This window comes from Hylobates moloch, unplaced genomic scaffold (assembly GCF_009828535.3).
Source record: "Hylobates moloch isolate HMO894 unplaced genomic scaffold, HMol_V3 SCAFFOLD_5, whole genome shotgun sequence".
Lineage (NCBI taxonomy): Eukaryota > Metazoa > Chordata > Mammalia > Primates > Hylobatidae > Hylobates > Hylobates moloch.
In genome coordinates, this window is record NW_026652280.1 from 139,819,772 (window position 1) to 139,834,542 (window position 14,771).

Consider the following 14,771-nt stretch of genomic DNA (forward strand, 5'->3'; position numbering starts at 1 on the left):
ACCACAGCACAATAAAAATAGAATTCAAGAATAAGAACATCACTAAAAACCATGCAATTACATGGAAATTAAACAACATGCTCCTGAATGACTTTTGTTTTGGTAAATAATAAAATTAAAGCAGAAATCAAGATGTTCTTCGAAACTAATGAGAACAAATATACAACATATCAGAATCCCTGGGACACAGCTAAGACAGTTTTAAGAGGGAAATTTATAGCATTAAATACCCAAATCAAAAAGTTAGAAAGATCTGAAATTAACAACCTAACATTACAACTGAAGGACTTAGAGGAGCAAGAACAAATCAACCCCAAAGCTAGCAGAAGACAAGAAATAATCAAAATCAGAACTGAATTGAAGGAAATTGAGACACAAAAAACCATTCAAAAGATCAACAAATCCAGGATCTAATTTTTTGAAAAAATTTATAAGCTATATATGCCACCAGCTACCAGCTAGACTAATAAGAGAGAAGGTCCAAATAAACAGAATTGGAAATAATGAAGGGAATGTTAATGCTGACCCCTCAGAAATAAAAATAACCATCAGAAACTACTATGAACACCTCTAAGCACACAAACTAGAAAACCTAGAAGAGATGGATAAATTCCTGGACCCATACATCTCCCAAGACTGGACCAGGAAGAAATTGATTCCCTGAACAGACCAATAACAAGTTCCTAAATTGAATTAGTAATAAACAGCCTACAAACAAAAAACAAACAAAGCCCAAGATCTTATGGATTCACAGCCAAATTATACCAGATGTACAAAGAAGAGCTTGTACCATTCCTACTGAAACTATTCCAAAAATTTGAGGAGGAGGGATCCTCTCCAACTCATTCTGTGAGGCCAGTATCAACCTGATATGAAAACCTGACAGAGACCCAACAAAAAAAGAAAACTTCAGGCCAATATCCTTTATGAACATTGATGCAAAAATTCTCAACAAAATACTGGCAAACCGAATCCAGCAGCTCATCAAAAAGCAAATCCACCATGATCAAGTAAGCATCATCCCCAGGACGCAAGATTGGTTCAACATACACAAATCAATAAAAGTGATTCATCACATAAACAGGACTAAAGACAAAAACCACATGATTATCTCAGGAGGTAGAGAAAAGGTTTTCAATATAATTCAACACCACAATAAAATAGGTATTGAAGGAAAATACCTCAAAATAATGAGAGCCATCTATAACAAACCCACAGCCAACATTACACTGAATGGGCAAAAGCTGGAAGCATTCTCTTTGAAAACTGGCACAAGACAAGGATGCTGTCTCTCACCACTCCTATTCAACTTAATATTGGAAGTCCTGGCCAGAGCAATCAGGCAAGAGAAATAAATAAAGGGCATCCAAATAGGAAAAGAGGGAGTCAAACTATCCCTGTTTGATTATGACATAATTCTGTATCTAGAAAACCCCATACTCTCAGCCCAAAAGCTCCCTCAGCTGATAAATAACTTCAGCAAAGTTTCAGGGTACAAAATCAATGTACAAAAATCACTAGCCTTCCTATACACCAATGACAGCCAAGTCCAGAGCTGAATCAAATAGGCAATACCATTCACAATTGCCACTAAAAGAATAAAATACCTAGGAATACTGCTAACCAGGGAGGTGAAACATTCCTATAATGAGAATTACAAAACACTGCTCAAAGAAATTGTGTCAGAGAAGACACAAACTAATGGAAAACATCCCATGCTCATCGATAGGAAGAATCAATATCACTAAAATGGTCATATTGCCCAAAGCAATTTATAGATTCATTGCTATTCCTATCAAACTACCAACAACATTTTTCACAGCACTAGAAAAAAACTATTTTAAAATTCATATGGAACAAAAAAGAGCCTGAACAGCCAAGGCAATCTTAAGCAAAAAGAACAAAACTGGAGGCATCATGTTACCTGACTTCAAACTATACTACAGGGATGCAGTAACCCAAAGAGCATGGTACTAGTATAAAAACAGGCCTAGACCAACAGAACACAATGGAGAGCCCAGAAATAAGGCTGCACATCCACCACCATCTAATTTTCAACAAAGCTGACAAAAACAAGCAATGGGGAAAAGATTCCCTATTAAATCCATGGTGCTGGGGTAACTGGCTAGCCATATGCAGAAGATTGAAGCTGGATCCCTTCCTTACACCATATATAAAAATCAACTCAAGATTAAGATTAAAGACTTAAATGTAAAACTGAAAACTATAAAAGCTCTAGAAGACAGCCTAGGCAATACATCCTGGACATAGGCAAGGATTTTATAACAAAGATGCCTAAAACAATTGCAACAAAAGCAAAAATTGACAAGTGGAATCTAATTAAACTTAAGAGCTTGTGCACAGCAAAAGAAACTATCAACAGAGTAAACAGACAACGTACAGAATAGAAGAAAATATTTGCAAATGATGAGTCTGACACGGGTCTAATATCCAGCATTTATAAGGAATGTAAACAAATTTACAAGAGAAAAACAAACAACTGCATTAAAAAGTGGGCAAAGGACATGAACAGATGCATTTCAAAAGAAGATAGACATGTGGCCAATAAGCATGTGAAAAAAAGCTCAGTATCACTGATCATTAAAGAAACACAAAAAAAGTCCACCATGAGATATCATCTCATACCAGTTAGAATGGCTATTATTAAAAAGTAAAAAAAAAAACAAAAACAGATGCTTGCGAGGTTGAGGAGAAAAGGGAACACTTATACATTGTTGATGGGACTGTAAATTAGTTCAACCACTGTGGAAAGCAGTATGGTGATTCCTCAAAGAGCTAAAAGCAGAACTACCATTCAACCTAGCAATCCCATTACTGGATATACACTCAGAGGAATATAAATCATTCTACCAGAAAGACACACATGCACTTGAATGTTTGTTGCAGCACTATTCACAATAGCAAAGACATGGAATCAACCTAAATGCCCATCAATAACAGATTGGACTAAAAAGTGTGGTACAGGGCCAGGCATGGTGGCTCCCACCTGTAATCCCAGCACCTTGGAAGGCCAAGGTGGGCAGATCACTTCGGGTCAGGAGTTCGAGACCAGCCTGTGCAACATGGTGAAACCCCATCTCTACTAAAAATACAAAAATTAGCTGGGCATGGTGACAGACAGAGACTCTGTCTCAAAACAAACAAACAAACGAACAAAAACTGTGGTACATATACACCATGGAATACTACACAGCCATAAAAAAGAATGAGCTCATGTCTTTTGTGGGAACATGGGTGGAGCTGTAGGCTATTATCCTTAGCAAACTAACACAGGAATAGAAACCCAAATACTACATGTTCTCACTTATAATGGGAGGTAAATGATGAGAACTCATGAACACAAAGAAGAGAACAACAGACACTGGGGTCTACTTGAGAGTGGGGGTGGAGGTTGGGAGGAAGGAGAGGAACAGAAAGATAATATTGGGTACTAGGCTTAATACCTGGGTGATGAAGTAATCTGTACAACAAACCCCCATGGCATGAGTTTACCTATGCAACAAACCTTCACATGTACCCCTGAACCCAAAATAAAAGTTAAAAAAGAAAAGAAAAGAAGACACTATGGGTCATACATAGACACAAACTTTTTTTTTTTTTTTTAACTGTTAATAGAATTTATTCAAATGTGCCTTAATATAGGCGCTGGGGCTTGCCCATGGTGCTCTTGATATATAAGGCCCGGACACTGCCAGTTTTCCTTGAGCAATGACACCAAGAAGTTGACAGCCAGGTGAATGTTATACACAAGCTCATCGTCTGTCATCTTCACGTGACCAACAGCTACAGCCAGACATAACACCTTCTTCATTTGGAACTTGATTGTGGACTTCACCTCATCCACTTTGGCCACCATGTTTTCGTTGTGTGTGAGCAGGGAAGGGAACTTTCCTGCCTTATTTAGACCTGGACCGAGGATTCGTGGAATCTGCTTGATCAGAGACTCTGAGGCCAAAAACGCATCATACTTCTTGGCCAGCTTCTTGACCAGTTTTTTATTCTTGTTGAGTTTTTTCAGCACCTCGATGTCCATGTGGGGGATATCCACGGCCTTAGCCTCGTCACAGTGCTGCTGGTCCCCCAGGACACACACAGAGAACTTGGGGCGGGGAGTGGACTTAAGCCTGACGGTGCCCGAGAAGCGCTTGTCCTTCTGGGGGTCATAGTTCTTCAAGCTGATCTGCAACTCCACCGTCTCCAGGAACTTGCGGCGCTTGCGCTGGTTCCCGTGCAGGCCTTCCGGCACCGCCTCGTACAGGGTGTCGCGAGAGACTTTGCTGCTCATGGCTTCTCCCGCCACACTAACCGGAAAAGAGCATTTTTTTTTTTTTTTTTGACAGAGTCTTGCTCTGTCTCTCACAGGCTGGAGTTCAATGGCTCAATCTCGGCCTACTGCAACCTCCGCCTCCCTGGTTCAAGCGATTCTCCTGCCTCGACCTCTCGAGTAGCTGGAATTACAGGCGCCTGCCACTGGGTCCAGCTAATGTTTGCATTTTTTAGTAGAGGCAGGGTTTCGCCATGTTGGCCAGGCTGGTCTCGAACTGCTGACCTCAGGTGATCCACCCGCCTCAGCCTCCCAAAGTGCTGGGATTACAGACGTGAGTCACCACGCCCGGCCGACACACAAACTTTTTATGGGGAGTGAAACTATGACTAGTTTCCTAAGCAGAGTTGATTGTTTTAAAAGGGTAAAGGCCCCGCGCTGGCGGGCGCTCCTCCTCAGCGGCGGGAAGCGGGCGGCAGCGGCAGTAGCGTCGGCTGAGCAGAGGACCCGGCGGGCGGCCTCGCGGGTCAGACAGGATCGTCGTGACAAAGGCTTCGACAGCTTGCTGGAATAGAGGATCTCTACTGCCTCTCCTCTTCTGTGGCCTTCGTGTGGGATGCACGAGACGGCAGGACCCAGATAACAGTTCTCTCAAAGACACAATGTTTGCACGAGGACTGAAGGGGAAATGTGTTGGCCACCAGGAAGACGTGGAGGGAGCCCTGGCAGGCTTGAAGACTGGTGTCCTCGTACAGCCTGCAGCGGCAGTCCCTCCTGGACACGTCCCTGGTGAAGCTGCAGCTTTGCCACATGCTTGTGGAACCCAACCTGTGCCGCTCAATCCTCATTGCCAACATGGTCCGGCAGATCCAAGAGGAGATGACGCAGGATGGGACATGGCGCACACCCCAGGCTGCAGGGTGGGCGCCGCTGGACCGCTTGGTCTTCATGGAGATTCTGTGCCGCGCGGCGTGGGAGAAGGAGGGGGTACGTCCTGCCTCTGGCTTGGGAGACGGCCACGCACAGGGCCCAGTTTCTGAACTTTGCCCAGTCACCTCAGCACAGATGCCGAGGCACCCGCAGAGGGAGGAGCGTCTGGGAGATGGATGGCCCTCAAGAAAACAGAGGAAGCTTTCGCAAATCACTCGATCAGATATATGAAACGCTGGAGACTAAAATCCCCCGCTACATGGAAGAGCTGTTTTCAGGCGTGGACAGCCCCTACTACAACCTGGACACAGTACTGACAGGCATGATGGGGGTGCCGGGCCGGGCCCCTGTGAAGGGCTCGAGGGCTTGGCTCCGGTCACCCCGGGCCCCAGCTCCAGCTGCAAGTCCGATCTGGGCGAGCTGGACCACATTGTGGAGATCCTGGTGGAGACCTGAGCCAGAGCCCTGAGCGCTCGCAGCTGTGTCTGACGCGTGGCAGCTGTGTCTGACGCGTGAGCACTGGCTCCCGTAGAGGGCGCGCCTGCCGCCAGCAGCCCAGCCTTGCTGCTCTGTCTGCTGATTCTGAGAAATCCCAGAACAGACCATCACCAGTGGGGTCTGCAACCCCAGGCCCGTCCCACTCACTTTCCCCGCTGTGGAGGGCCAGGCAGAGATGGCTGCTCTCATGGAAGACTTCTCCTCTCTGGGCCGGTCCTGACGTCCTTACAGCCCTGGGCCTCTCGTCTCTCCTTGTGTCCCCCACTGTAGAGGACGGCGAGCCACAGCTGCATCAACCTCCTTTACATTTAGACAGGTAATTTTTTTACAATTCAGTTTTAAGTGTTTTGGGCAATATTTTTTCTTAAGATATATATTTTTAAACTTTTTATACCTTATGTCTTTAGATTTTTTCAGCTATTTTCTTAAAAGTATATTTTTTCTATAAATATCCTTTGCTGCAACATTAGAACTTTTATAGCCTAAACAATTGTAGTTGGTGTGTTTCATTTTTTTCAGGTTTAAATAAGAGTTTTTTTTTTGCAGTGACCATCACTACGGTCCTTGTCAACAGTGTGAATGTGTCATGTTTTACTTTAAATGTGCGTGCAATACTTCTGCATTATGTTCTGTGCTACCGTGAGACCTGGGTGAAAATCAAGAACTGCACACAGCTACTACACTTTTTTTTGTCATTAGAAAATCTACTGTGGGAGCCACATCTTCCTAGACTTGATAAATTATGGAGGATTTTATTTATGTATATTTATATGTAAATGTCATTGAGGGCAAAGGTCAAATATTTGTCTGTTTGGAGATCACGGGCACCAGTTGGTCTTCAGGGACCTCAGAGACCCTCCGTGGTGCCTTCTGACAGGCGGTGTTCCTGAAGGTCTCCCATCAGCCCAGGCACGTGCCCTGGGTGAGGCAATAGCGCTGCTACTGGATTAGAAATGCCTGTGCTGCTCTGTTAGATTGGTGCTGGAACAAAAGGTTAAGGATAGGCTAAAGTCTAGAATGAAAGAAATCTGAATCCCTGTCATTCATGGCCCCTAATCTGTAGGGTCATAGGTGCTGCCACAGGGAGTGAGCTGGGGTGCCTGCAACCTTCCTCTCCTGCCCCGCCTCACCCCACTTGTGTTTCCTGTTTCGCATGCTTTTTCTAACTTCCTCACCCCTTAGCCAAAAAGGTTTGTTTTCTTTTGTAGATATAGCCATTCTTAAATATCAGTGATGTAAACCTCACTTTATTAAAAAATTATCCAGCAAAACAAAACAAAACAAAAAAAGGTAAAGAGACAAGGCATACGGATTTTTAAGGTTTTGGGTTTTTTAAAAGCAAGAATTGAAATAAAAATAACATAATGAACGAATATAACAATGATTAGCTAAACTATTAATATTTGGTACACAAACTCATTTTGGATAAAAACTGCATTTTCTTAAACATTAAAAAAAAAAAGGCTGGGTGCGGTGGCTCACGACTGTAATCCCAGCACTTTGGGAGGCTGAGGCGGGTGGATCACGAGGTCAGGAGATTGAGACCATCCTGGCTAACACGGTGAAACCCCGTCTCTACTAAAAATACAAAAAAATTAGCCGGGTATGGTGGTAGGCGCCTGTAATCCCAGCTACTCGGGAGGCTGAGGCAGGAGAATGACGTGAACCCGGGAGGCTGAGCTTGCAGTGAGCCAAGATCGCACCACCGCACTCCAGCCTGGGGGACAGAGCGAGACTCAGTCTCAAAAAAAAAAAAAAAAAAAAAAGAAAGAAATAGTCCCTCCCTAGACCTTATTATCTCATGAGGAAATATAAGGATGAAAGGCACTTTATTTTATTTTATTTTAATTTTTCTGAGACAGAGTCTTGCTCTGTCACCCAGGCTGGAATGCAGTGGCATGATGTTGGCTCACTGCAACCTCTGCCTCCTCGGTTGAAGCGGTTCTTACCTCTGACTGTGATACTTAATATGATCTTAGAAAAATCATTTATTTTTTCAGACCCTTAGTTTTTTCTTCTGTAAAATGTGGATTATAGTATTTCACAGGGTTTCTTGAAGATATTAAATGTGAAGATTTTGTGAAGGGTTGGGAGAAATGTCAGGAAACATTGTAAAATCTGGGCATGTCTGTAAACAATTGAATTTCTGCTTGTACTTATAGAGGACCATGTTTACAAAATTTTTGCCCATCCAAGTAATTCTTTCAAATAGTGATTTCTGAGTAAAGAATAGTTTGATACTGATTTACTGTCCTCTGGACACTAAAAACCTATCATTCAGAATTAGCTGCATTAACTGCTCTTTAAACATCTTTAGTAAAATGAATTTTTATCTTCTCATGAAATTTAAAACGTACCTTTAAGCAAATATCTCTGTGATGTAACAGAGTTTATAGAGAGTGAATGACAAATGGCAGCCACAAAATCACTTGATTACAACTTAGTTCATGCCTATCACCTTCTGCTGGGTAATTAAAACATGCAGAAGGGTCCAGACATGAGCAGCAGAACACAGTAGTGGAGAAATTAAATATAAGGAATTAGTATATGTTGATATTAGGGAGAGGGAAAATAATTTACGTGGCTACACCACCAAACTCTATATTACATAGAATGTTATATTTGAAAGAAACAGAAATCAGGGTCCTTGGTTTAGTCCTGGAGGCTTTCTCTCCTCCATCTGTACTTGCCTAGTTATCTACACCCAAATTTTCATTCTTCATCATGAATTCAGATTCCTGCCTCCATCTACATGGATGTTTTCAGAAGTAACATAAATTCCAAAAGCCCCAACCAACTAACTCTTGATTTTCCAAATGCCAAATTTTCTCCACTTACAGTCTTCCCCTTCTCAGTTGATGATAGTTTCATCCAAGTGTTCAAGCAAAACTCTTGAATTCTTCCTTCACTCTTATTATATTTCCTTCCTACCCTCACCTATCCCCTATACATCTTAACCATCATATGACTTTAACAATCTTTACCACAACCTCCCTGTTCCTAGTCACCATCACTGCCCACCTGCAAGAGTTTCCTACCTGGGGTCCTTCTACACCAGTAAGCTGCCACAGAGTTTACAGAGGATAGGTGACAAGTGGAAATTCTTTACAGTCCTCAATATTGCAGTCAGAGTGATTCTTGAACATGCATGAGAACACACCCATCTCTGCTCAGAATCCTCCTATGGATTTTCATCACAGAGTCAAAGTCAAAAGTCTTTCCAGTGGTCTAGGCCCTGCTCCCTCTCTAACTTCAGCTCACCCTATGCTTCCTCCTGCTCATTCATAGCTGTTTCCTTGGTTACATCAAACAAATTCTCACCTCCATGCTGTTTTTCTCCCCTAGTTTTCAATGGGCTCTTTTCTCGCTCATCTCAGGTCTCTGCTGACACATTATCAGTGAGGCCTTCTCTGAGTTCCCTACATGAAATAGCAACCCACATTCTCCCCCAATCCAGTCCCACCTAACACTCCATTTCCCCCTTCCTGATTTGTTTTACTCCACAGCAACCTACTACCATCTGACCTGTGATCCATTTACTTATTAACTGTATCTCTGAAAAGAAGTTAAACTGCATGGTGCCAGAGGCTTTAAAAATTTTTTACTGCTCTTCAGCATGTCATAAACATTCAATAAAGAATTCTTTAAAGAACAAATGAGTCCAACTGCTAACTTACAGATCAAGGAACTCAGTGTCAGGGAGCCCTGTGCCTTGTCTTCTGTCTTGTGGTGAGACAGTGTAGAACCCTGTCTAAAACCTTCATCTCCCTCTGCCCATTACCGTATTGTCCTCACTGCACCACACTGCTTTTAACTTCCTGAAGGACTCAGAAGTTTCCATAATAATTATTAACTAGTAACTTTGTTTTGTTCTCCATAATTCAAACAGAAGACATCCCAATTCTTTTTTTTTTTTTTTTTTTTTTTCAGAGAGGGAGTCTTGCTCTGTTGCCCAGGCTGGAGTGCAATGGCGTGATCTCGGCTCACTGCAACCTCTGCCTCCCGGGTTCAAGCAATTCTCCTGCCTCAGCCTCCTGAGCAGCTGGGATTACAGGCATGTGCCACTACACCCAGCTAATTTTTTGTATTTTTAGTAAAGACGGAGTTTCAACATGTTGGCCAGCCTGGTCTCGAAATCCTGACCTCATGATCTGCCCTCCTTGGCCTCCCAAAGTGTTGGAATTAAAGGCATGAGAGCCACCGTGCCTAGCCGACATCCCAATTCTTGGGAAAAATATTTGCAAACTATTCATCCAACAATGGATTATTATCCAGAATATACAAGAAACTCAAAAACCTCAAAGACAAAGTAATAATAATAATAATATTTTAAAATGGGCATATGATCTGAATAGACATTTCTCAAAAGAAGACAAACAAATGTCCAACAAGTATATGAAAAAGTGGTCAACATCACTAATCATCAGGGAAATGCAAATCAAAACCAGAATGAGACACCATCTCAGCCCAGTGGGAATGGTTATTATCAAAAAGACAAAACAAAGTGCTGACAAGGATGTGCAGAAAGAGACCTATTATATACCATTGGTGGAAACGTAAATTAATACAGCTATTATGGAAAACAGTATGGAGGTTCTTTAAAAATCTAAAAATAGAATGACCACATGATTCAGCAATTCCACTAGTGGGTATATACCCAAGGGAAAAGACATCAGTCTGCACTTCCATGTTTACTGTAGCACTATTCATGATGGCCAAGACGTGAAGTCAACCCAAGTGTCCATCAACAGATGAATGGATAAAGCGTGGTATATAAACACAAATGAATACTATTTAGTCACTGAAAAAAATGAAATTGCTTCATTTGTGGCGGCATGGATGAGCGTGGAGGACATTATGTTAAGTGAAATAAGCCAGGCACAGAGAGATAAATACCACATGTTCTTATGCATATGTAGGAACTAAACCAGGGTATCTTATGGAGATAGAGAGTAGAATCATACTTATCAGAGGCTGCAAAGGATAGGGGAGAGAAGGGAAATGAAGAGAAGTTTGTTAATGTGTACAAAAGCACAGTTATGTAGACAGAATAAGTCCTAGTATTTGATAGTACAATAGGAAAATTAAAGTTACTGATAATCTGTTGTGTATTTCAAAATAGCTAGAAAAGAATAATTATAATGTTCCCAACACAATGCAAAGATAAATGTTTGAGTTGCTGAATATTCTAATTACCCTGATTTGATCTTTACAAATTGTATACATGTATAGAAATATTACTTTGTATGCCATAAATATGTACAATTATATGTCAATTAAAAATAATAGTAAAAAAATAAAAATTAATGAAAGATATTCCATTTTGTTCTTACCTCTATTTGTTCAATTATTTTTTCATCTTCTGGCACACTAGGATCTATAACAATGATAATATCTTCAAAGCCATTATTATTCAGCCTAATGAAGGAAGTATTTGACTGGTGCAGCAGGCACAGAACTAAGAGGAAAACAAAACCTCTGAAAAACCCCATTGTTCCTCTCTAGTTATTCCTGTCCCAAATGTTGGTTTGTTCAAGAGGGTTTTCTTTTCTTTCTCTTTATATACGTTCCTAAAACTTACCAGTAGTGGCTGATTATGGGATGTTGACTGTAAAGGTACATTACGTGGGGGAAATACATGACTAATTCATCTGATTGTTTAATTATATGTTACGTAAAAGTGACTAAGAGTCAAAATCAGATCAGTTTATAAAATGCATTGCACATTTTCCTGTTGGAACACGTTTTCTTTATTGTTGTCATTGTTGATAATCTAAGGGCTCCTTGACAACAGGGATTTTTTTTTTTCAATAGGTTTTTGGGTAACAGGTGGGGTTTGGTTACATGAATAAATTCTTTAATTATAATTTCTGAGATTTCGGTGCACCTAACCACCCGAGCAGTGTACACTGTACCCAATGTGTACTCTTTTTATCCCTCATCCCCCCACCCTTTCCCCTCAGTCCCCAGAGTCCATTGTGTCATTCTTATGCCTTTCCATCCTCATAGCTTAGCTCCCACTCATGAGTGAGAACATGATGTTTGGTTTTCCATTTCTGAAATTGGCTGCTGCAAATGCCATTATTTCATTTCTTTTTATGGCTAAGTAGTATTCCATGATGTGTATGTAGGTATATGTGTATATATGTATATCACATTTTCTTTAACCACTGATTGATTGATGGGCATTTGGGCTAGTTTCATATTTTGCAATTGCAAATTGTGCTGCTATAAACATGTGTGCAAGTATCTTTTTATATATGACTTCTTTTCCTCTGGATAGATACCCAGGAGTGGTATTGCTGGGATTTCTGGATCAAATGGTAGCTCCACTTTTAGTTCTTTTTTTTTTTTGAGATGGAGTCTTACTCTGTTGTCCAGGCTGGAGTGCAGTGGTGCAATCTCGCCTCACTGCAACCTCTGCCTCCAGTGTTCAAGGGATTCTTCTGCCTCAGCCTCCTCAGTAGCTGGGATTACAGGCACGTGCCACCATGCCTGGCTAATTTTTGTATGTTTTTTTGTTTGTTTGTTTGTATTTCAGTAGAGATAGGGTTTCACCATGTTGGTCAGGCTGGTCTTGAACTCCTGACCTTGTGATCCACCAACCTCGGCCTCCCAAAGTGCTGGGATTACAGGTGTGAGCCACCACACCCAGCCCACTTTTAGTTCTTTAAGGAATCTCCACACTGCTTTCCATAGTGGTTGTACTAGTTTACATTCCCAGCAGCAGTGTAAAAGTGTTCCCTTTTCACCACATCCATGCCAACATCTATTATTTTGTGATTTTTTGATTTTTTGATTATGGCCATTCTTGAAAGAGTAGGGAGGTATCGCATTGTAGTTTTGATTTGCATTTTTCTGATCATTAGTGATGTTGAGCATTTTTTCATATGTTTGTTGGCCATTTGTATATCTTCTTTTGAGAATTGTCTATTCATTTCCTTAGCCCACTTTTTGATGGGACTGTTTGTTTTTTTCTTGCTGATTTGTTTGAGTGTTTTGTTGATTCTGGATATTAGTCCTTTGTCAGCTGTATAGATTGCAAAGATTTTCTCCCATTCTGTCGGTTGTCTGTTTACTCTGCTGATTATTTCTTTTGCTGCGCAGAAGCTTTTTAGTTTAATTAAGTCCCAACAATTGATCTTTGTATTTGTTGCATTTGCTTTTGGGTTTTTGGTGATGAAGTCTTTGCCTAAGCCAATGTCTAGAAGGGTTCTTCTGAAGTTATCTTCTAGAATTTCTATGGTTTCAGTTTTAGATTTAAGTCTTTGATCTATCTTGAATTGATTTTTGTATAAGGTAAAAGATGAGAACCCAGTTTCATTCTTCACTATGTGGCTTGCCAATTATGCCAGCACCATTTGTTGAATAGGGTGTCCTTTCTCCACTTTATGTTTTTGTTTGCTTTGTTGATGATCAGTTGACTTTAAGTATTTTGGCTTATTTCTAGGTTCTATATTCTGTTCCATTGGTCTATATGTCTGCTTTTATACTGGTACCATGCTGTGGTAGTAACTATGGCCTTATAGTAGAGTCTGAAGTCAGGTAATGTAATGCCTCCAGGATTTTTGTTTTTGCCTAGTCTTGCTTTGGCTATGCAGGCTTCTTTTGGGTTCCATATGAATTTTAGGATTGTTTTCCTAGTTCTGTGAAGAACGATGGTGGTTTTTGATAGGAATTGCATTGGATTTGTAGGTTGTGTTTGGCAGTATGATCATTTTCATAATATTGATTCTATCCATCCATGAGCATGGGATGTGTTTTCATTTGTTTGTGTCGTGTGTGATTTATTCAGCAGTGTTTTGTAGTTTTCCTCACAGAAGTCTGTCACCTCCTTGGTTAAGTATATTCCTAAGTATTTTAATTTTTTTGCACTATTGTAAAATGGGTTGACTTCTTGATTTGACTCTCAGCTTGATCCCTGTTGGTATATAGGAGAGCTACTGATTTGTGTACATCAATTTCATATCCCGAAACTCTGATGAATTCATTGACAAGTTCTAGGAGCTTTTTAGATGAGTCTTTAGGGTTTTCTAGATATATGATCATGTCATCAGCAAACAGTGACAGTTTGACTTCCTCTTTACTAATTTGGATGCCCTTTATTTTTCTTGTCTTGTTGCTCTGGCTAGGACTTCCAGTATTATGTTGAATAGAAGTGGTGAAAGTGGGCATCCTTGTCTTGTTCTAGTTCTCAAGGGGAATGCTTTCAACTTTTCCCTGTTCAGTATAATGTTGGCTGTGGGTTTGTCATAGATGGCTTTTATTACCTTAAGTATGTTGGGGACACATTTTCTATACTTTCTAATTTTGATGAATTTCCTAAACATAGACATATACTTTATATTTTCTGTAGAGCAGAATGTGAAAATTAATAAAAATCCATAATAAAATGAACAGATACAGTAATACTAATGTCTTTTATTTTTACAAAGCAATTTATCAGCATTACAATGGTATAAATAATGGAAGAGATGATAAGATATTTAAATGTAAATAATAGCAAATTAGTTAAGACGGGTTTGAGGTCCAAATTAAAGATTTTAAAGACTTTGATAAATTTAGAAATCAAATTATTTACCTAAAAAATACTGTCCAGTAAAGAAATAATAAAATTTGTTTCCATACAAGCACATCAAAAACTTTATCTGGTAGTTTGCTTGTTATTATTGAGGCAGAGTGAATCACATTAATAGTTTACATTTATTCAGTTCTTACCAGAGCACAGATTGTCTCACTTAATCCTCACTGCAACTCTGTAAGGCAAGTATGCATATTACCTTCATTTTATGTATGGAGGAACTGAGGCACACAGATTTAAGTAACTTGCCAATATCACATGGCTAGTAACTGGTAAAGTCAGGATCTGAACCCAGCATTCTTATCCCAGAGCCCATGGATTTAATCTCTCCATCACAAGGCAATGCTGTTTTGCTAGGCAAGTAATGTAATAAGTTTTTATAAAAAGGACCAGCTCTGGGAAACTGATTATCCGGAGTGAATAGACTGGGTATTAACAAATACATCCTATGCAGTCTTGCCCTCACTGACCCTCCCT

The 14,771-nt window shown here is 40.5% G+C and overlaps 1 protein-coding gene and 2 pseudogenes across 1 annotated transcript in view; 1 reads left to right on the plus strand and 2 right to left on the minus strand.

The window, feature by feature from the left end:
• The window catches only part of LOC116469816 (calcium-activated chloride channel regulator 4), a 34,190-nt gene extending 22,985 nt beyond the window's left edge, over window positions 1-11,205 (minus strand). Inside the window, exon 1 of the mRNA XM_032155459.2 lies at window positions 11,047-11,205. Coding sequence (XP_032011350.1) covers window positions 11,047-11,205 — 159 coding nt within the window. The remainder of the gene's footprint in view (window positions 1-11,046) is intronic.
• Window positions 3,640-4,314, minus strand: LOC116469818 (large ribosomal subunit protein uL1-like; annotated as a pseudogene).
• LOC116469817 (cell division cycle-associated protein 4-like) lies at window positions 4,948-5,671 on the plus strand (annotated as a pseudogene).
• Window positions 11,206-14,771: the final 3,566 nt, after the last annotated feature.